Source organism: Amblyomma americanum, chromosome 7, assembly GCF_052857255.1.
Source record: "Amblyomma americanum isolate KBUSLIRL-KWMA chromosome 7, ASM5285725v1, whole genome shotgun sequence".
In the NCBI taxonomy this organism is placed as follows: Eukaryota; Metazoa; Arthropoda; class Arachnida; order Ixodida; family Ixodidae; genus Amblyomma; species Amblyomma americanum.
The window spans coordinates 86,559,501-86,566,098 of NC_135503.1; the positions used below are offsets into that span (position 1 = coordinate 86,559,501).

The 6,598-nt window shown below is 45.7% G+C and overlaps 1 protein-coding gene across 1 annotated transcript in view; it reads left to right on the top strand.

Moving 5' to 3' along the window:
* Positions 1-5,650, top strand: part of LOC144097310 (uncharacterized) — a 29,158-nt gene extending 23,508 nt beyond the window's left edge. The window contains exon 9 of the mRNA XM_077630052.1: positions 3,397-5,650. Coding sequence (XP_077486178.1) covers positions 3,397-3,618 — 222 coding nt within the window. The 3' untranslated portion in view covers positions 3,619-5,650. The remainder of the gene's footprint in view (positions 1-3,396) is intronic.
* The last annotated feature ends 948 nt before the right edge of the window (positions 5,651-6,598 follow it).

Below are 6,598 nucleotides of genomic sequence, written 5' to 3' on the forward strand. Positions count from 1 at the left end.
AAAAGGGCTAGGCATAGGCCGCCAGTAGTCAAGCAGTGTCCCAGCTGCAAGAGCACGCGCGTCTCACTTCTTTGTCCTCAAGGCGCCGCCCGGGGACACCTGGCGGCAATATATTTCCTGTAGATCAATGTAGATAAGTGTCTGCATAAAGATGTAGATTTAATAGATCGTTCTTACCAAACAAACACCGTAAACAGATGACGGGGTATAGTGTGGAGTTAAAGCTGGAACATTTATTGCGCTTGGAAGTACCTCAGTTACACGCTGGAATGTGCTATAGTTTAGCGCTACCACACGCAGCATATACACGCACGCTGTTCCGTCCGGTTCGTTGAACTACGAAAAGCAAAAGAAATAAAAGAACAAACCACGCACTCACACGATTACACCGTGCACTCTGAAAAAACTGTGAAAGTTAACTCGCGACAGCACTCAAATAAACCTAATGAAAATCTGCAGTAGTCGACGGATAATGAGTCTCACCTGAGGTATTGTACAACTGTATGATTTAAAAAAAAGTGGAGAAATGTAGTGTTGAAGCATCTGTACTAACCACCGCCTTGCATAGGCGCCTATATCAACAAGATAACGTTCCTCGTCAGCTAAAATTTCAAAATCATAAAAACCTCAAGCCTGATCGCAGGAAAAAGCGTTATACCCACCGACATCGCACTGCCGAAGTGGATCCTCGGACATGTGTCCTCCGAGGGCACGAAGCTGACTTTGGCACAGTAGCAGGAATAGCTGTGTCGGAGCCGTGGGCACGCGTGCAATTCACATTGCTAACAGCCCGGTTATAAGGTACAACGGCAGAACAAAGAACTCTCACGCTCCGGCCTCTGCACAAGAAAACGCTGAACGCCAAGCATGGCAGCAGCTGGAGAACAGCAGACCGGATTCTTCGGCGTTTTCGCTGCTGCGCGCTGCATGCTGGGAACCGAGGGGGGCCGCATCGGGCGTATATAATATTAGAGAAAGAATTTTTTTTTTTGCGGTGGCGAGGTTTTTGATGCCCGTCAGATGCTGGAGGCCTTGGTGCAAAAAAAAAAAAAGGTCTTTCTCTTGTTTTTAAATGGCGACGGGGCCAGCGGGTGCACGGCTTACTGCAAATGTACTGTAAATGGAGCGTTCCGCTTGGTAAGTTACAAACTCTCGAAAACCGATTTTCTGCATGATTTACACGGCAGCTTCTTCGCGGTTAACAACCACCCGTCTCAGGCGTTGTAAACTTTACACAAGCCAAGAATAATGAAAACACCAAAATGACTCTCCCTGTAACGTCGATTTTAGTGGCTATTACAGCTTGTAACTCTTAAAGGACTCATGCCCTTGTAGTACAATTACCCAGCTTTTTGACTCTCTCAACCCAAATTTTTCCCTTCGTTTATGTAGATTTTCTCTCGGGAGGTTAACGACCTTCTGTACAATATCTAGCTTTTACACATTGCCTGAAGTTCGACGTTTTCGTTTCACATGCGAATGCTCTTGCAGCAACCGTAGCCCTGAAATACATTACCTACATTATCCCTAAACCCGACTTCTGTCTTCAGAGGCTGCTCTAGTGGGAGGGATGAACTGTCCACCATTGAGACTACATTAAGATCAGGGTTGCCATTTGTAAACGCTATCGGGCCACCGTTTTGAAGGCCGGCGCCAGTGACCAGGGCAAAGCGTGGACGCTGACGTCCCACCAGTGGCTACATCATGATTCCATATTTCAGGCAAAAATCCCCCTACAGAAAGCAAATAAAGGATCCCTCCGCACTGCGCTTGAGAGCGCTACAAGACGCGTTGGCTCGCTTAGTTTGGCTCAGCTGTCCACAGCGGCGTAATCTTCCACGGAACTTTCACCTTCAGTCGGTAGTGCACGCCTCGATATGGGTCCCACGGCATCTCTTGTAGCAACTGCCGTTTTCTCGCCGTCATGCCGCTTTTCCTTTCCTATCATACCTCTCAGCGCAATGTTAGAGAAGGATCCGGTGTTACATCTGCAATGCTCGCTATGACGGACCAATTTCGAGGCAAAGGCGTGCTCTATCATCATCATCATCCTCAACAACAACTCTTTTTGGTAAGGATCTGGGCTTGGTTGATGCTATGGAGCGCACTCTACTTGTTCAGCCATGTGCATAGGCTGCTGAGGATTTGGTCTGTGCTCTTGAAACGACTGTCACCTTTTTTGAGGCTGAAATCGTGAGTACGCGCTTCGTAGCCATCTGGTGTGCTGCAGGCACCACAGACTGGAATACATGCGTGCGCGCTGAACACTGCCACCAGCGCACTAACCCATTCGCAGACAACACCTCTACGCTTCTTCTCTTCTCTCACGTTCACCTTTGACTGACAACTTTTTAAGGTCTCCACTCTGAGTGAGACAGCGGCCGTGCCTTTGCACTCTTCAAGAACTCTTCGGAACCCTCGTCTAGTCCCGTATAGAGATGTCCTTCAGTATGTGCGGGGGCTTTCTTTAATTATGTCTAGCTAAAAAATGACTAGCTTCGCACAAGTCGAATTCGTGAAAAACAGAAAAGAAAATCAAATTTTCAAAGTGCCCGAATGGGTGTGTCTGACAAAGTTACATTTAATTTTTACAGATCGTTAAAAAAAATTCGGCTACCTATATCTAGTGCGCATTTTTAGGAAATTCATCGCAAGATGCGGCGGGCAGCAACAGATACTGTGTAGCGAACAGTCACTGGATTAAAACTTCCTATTTTGCCCACCATGAACGGCTGCTCAATTCAAGGTCGTGGAATCGAAACTTGGCTACGACGGCCGCAAGTGCAAAAGCGCCCGTGTGCTGCCGTTCAATTTAGCCCACCACAGGTGGCCCAAATTATCCCCGAGCCCTGCACTACGCCGTCGTCATATTCCAAGTGCAGATTGAAACCCTCTCACCACAGTCCACCCCTTAATCTTCTATATTCATCAAATATCTGTAAGGTTGGTGGGTAATGAATTACCCCTTAGTAAAAGCTTGATTATATGTTTCTAGAAGAACAGCATATTCATTACCTTTTATCAAAAACAATGCATGAGGCTGACCCAGTGCACCCATCCACAAGAGAATGTTCAGGCCTTCAGGTTTGCATGCGAGTCCTGGCGCTCGTTTTACAACGTCACCAATGAAATTCTCTTCAGGATGGTAGGAACTATTTCCACCACCCCTCCATAGCTTAGGAGTACCAGCGGGGGCATAAAATCTCCGCTACGTGGATAGTAATGGGGGCCTGTATATAACAGCTATAACTGTGAGAGGAACTGCGCATTAAGATCTCAACAACGTGCTCTGCAGCGTCCGTCAAATCAGTGGCAGGATTTCACCCACAGACGTCTTTCGAGCGCAGATAAAAATGCAACCTCCTTCGACATTTATGTTTTCTCGCGCATGCGCAGATGCGGGCAGCACTAGACCTGCAGATGGGGTCGCGGAGCCAGGGCCTCGGCTGGGCTTTCTACGACATCGACCTGGACGACGGCGAAGGCCGCTGCGCGAGCCGCTGGAAACTGCGCAACGCACACGAGGCACGCTTCTTCCGGCTCAAGGAGGCCGCCAAGAACTTCCGGGACTTCAAGACGGACTTCCGCGAAACCGTGCCCCGATACCGTTTCCGGTGAAACCAAGCCTCGGCTCGCGCCCTCCGTGGCTCTTTCTCGCGTTGTGAAAGAAATTAACGTTCAGCTCGTGTAGTTTCCTTCTTGCGTTTTACTGCTGTTACGGAGCTGTACCAGTATCACCAAGCGCTACCGCCAAAAATTTCAAAGCGATAAACTGAGGTTCACTAATCATGTTATTTATTAGCAGAGGAATGTTGACGACGCCCTGGCGTCGTAGGTAGTCCGGCTGTGTGTCCCTGCATCACGATGTGAACAAAACAGCCTCTGAAAGTCACATTTCCTCAAGCTGGAGCTTGAAGCTGACCTAGGTCCTGAATACATTATGCATGGTGACCAAACCTAATTTGGCTCTGAAGACCAGGGAAACTTTCTAATTTAGCAACGGGCGAGTAATTCCTATTGAGGTCTTTACTTTCGAAAGACCAAAGTTAATTTTTTTAGAGCCACGTACAAAGAACACAAGTATTGTAACCTTGGACCATATTCTATAGTGAGATCTTTTTAACGTTTGCAGAGTTTTATTTTGAACTGTAAGAGATACGTCGATGCGGTCTGTTGCGCTGGACTGCTGAGCAAGGCGGACTTTATGCACCTTATATGGGTCAATAATTAAAGGATTAAAGGGACTTAGCACGTCGCGACGCAACATTGTTATGCCGTTTATGGATCGGTGTTGCTTTGACCAACCACTATGCTTTCCGGATGGGGATGGCCGACAGCCCTGCCTGTGAAAGCTGTGGTTGTGAGGAGACCATCGCTCATCTTCTCTGTGAGTGCCCTGCATTTGCGAGTGCAAGACACACACTGTGTTGTGCCCTGGACCGCCTCGATCCTCGCCCACTAAAAGAGCAGAAGATCCTCGGTCCGTGGCCACAGCAGTCGACTGCCCTCAAGGCATACAAGGCACTATTTACCTACTTGAGAGCGACTGGATTGAGTGACAAATTGTGACAGCGTTGTGGGTGTGTGTGTGTGTTATGCCTTTTTCCCTTCTCTCTTCCTCCTTTTAGTCCCCTAATTCCTCTTTCCCAGTGCAGGGTAGCCAACCGGAACCCCTTTCTGGTTAACATCCCTTCCTTTCCCTCCTCCTCTTTATCTATCTATCAAATTAAAGGATTAACTCAAATAAAAAAACTTTTCATTTTTGATTTAAGGCTCAAGGCTGCATAAGGAAGTCGATGGCCGTCAAGATAGAAGGTGAGCTGTGTTCTTATATTTTCTTAGTCGGCAATGTGCTTCGAAATATCGAATATTAAAAGTACGCATTTGGAAGCTCCTTCAGTTGGCATCCCCGCTTTGCACATTTATAAAATTGCGTCTCTCACACCTCTTATGCGTCAGATACAAGCGCAGTTGGTGTATTTTAGGATTTCGAAGCAGCTAAATTGATTTTGGAGAAGTTACCACGCGCAGCAACGTTTTTTAAAATTTAGATATTGAGGAAAAGCCAACAAGCTATCAAATGAGTATTTTTGACGCCCGAAATTTCGAACCACATTGCCGATTAAGAAAATTTAATAGTAGCCTTCGATTTTTAAGATAAATTTCGTAATATAACCTTTCCCATACAATAAAAATTTAAAGTTTATATTATTTAATTTAACCAAGTTAGTGGTATAATCACTGACCCATATAAGGCAGATCCATGGACAAAACTCTGCGGGATGCGGGTTTGCGCAGAAAAATTTCTTTCTCTGTTGCCTCGCTATACAGACAGCTGGTATTTTTCCGGAAGACGGAGCACGCATGTGTCCTCGTGCTCCAGTGCTTTTCATTTTTCCATTGACCCGCAAAGTTTTGTTAATGACTCTATACAATAACAGCATTGCTGTACAATCCAGCCCAACAGACCGCACCGACGTCTGATGCTGCTTACGTCTGATGCTGTCATCACGCTAACGTCACTCCTAATTAAATAGAGAAAGGATATCTATTTCAAATGGATCCTTACCGAATACGCCCTATGGTACCTCCTTAACGACCGGGCATTTTTGGGAAAGCACCTCTCACCGCCATGGATTAATGTATGTATTCTGTGTGACACCATCCATGTTTTGGTGAAAATAAAACTGACCTTACTAAATTATCAAAAAGTGTTTTTGTATTAGACGAAAAATTACTGATGTCGAGAGTTGTACGGAATTTATTCTGGTCGAGGGCTGTCATAGTAAAACTGGAAAAAGATTTAAAATTTTTAAAAGTTTAGAAAGATTACTGTTGGCCGCAGTGGGAAGTGGTGGAGCCATCGCCTCATATTGGAGTGTAATTTCATATTTTGCAAGCTTTTCAGCTCATCTAAGAAGCCTTAAAGTGTTGCCGTTCAAAGAGGTACTCAGATGCTTAAAATGCTACTGCTGGCAACAGTTCTACCAGCTGCAGTTTGTTGTATCAATGGTTATTAAATATCGATTCATCTATACGCATCGTGAACTAAAAACCGGCATTACGACCCACTGGGAAAGGCAAAGAATTGTTATTCATGAAAAGCTAATTGCGCAAAGAAATAGGCAGCAATTTCTCAGATACAGAGGGCAAAACGCTTGTCTAGAACACGTTTTGGACGTGTTTCGGTCTGAACACGCGATATCTAGCGATAACATTTGGTTAAAAATGGTCTGCACGTAAGCATGTGCAGGTAAGCTCATAAAATTTCATAGCCATTTTTTGCCTTCCTGGTCACAGCGGCTTTGGGAGCTGCGGAACAGACAGCTCGGTCGTTCTAGAAAAGTGTTTTCCTCTCTGTAGAACACTAGAAGCGAAGCTGAATAATTCAGTGGAAAGTCCGGCGTAGTGCGGAAAAGGCCGATTGGTCGAGACGGTCATGACGTCAGAAATGGAGCAGTGGTATGAAAAGTGATTAAAACATACCATTGAAAGGTCTGAACATGACAAATGTCATTAGGACATGTAAGTATATAACGTAAATGAATAGTGGTGGAAAGAAAATTGGGGTAATCAGTTGAGAATTGGACCACTGACC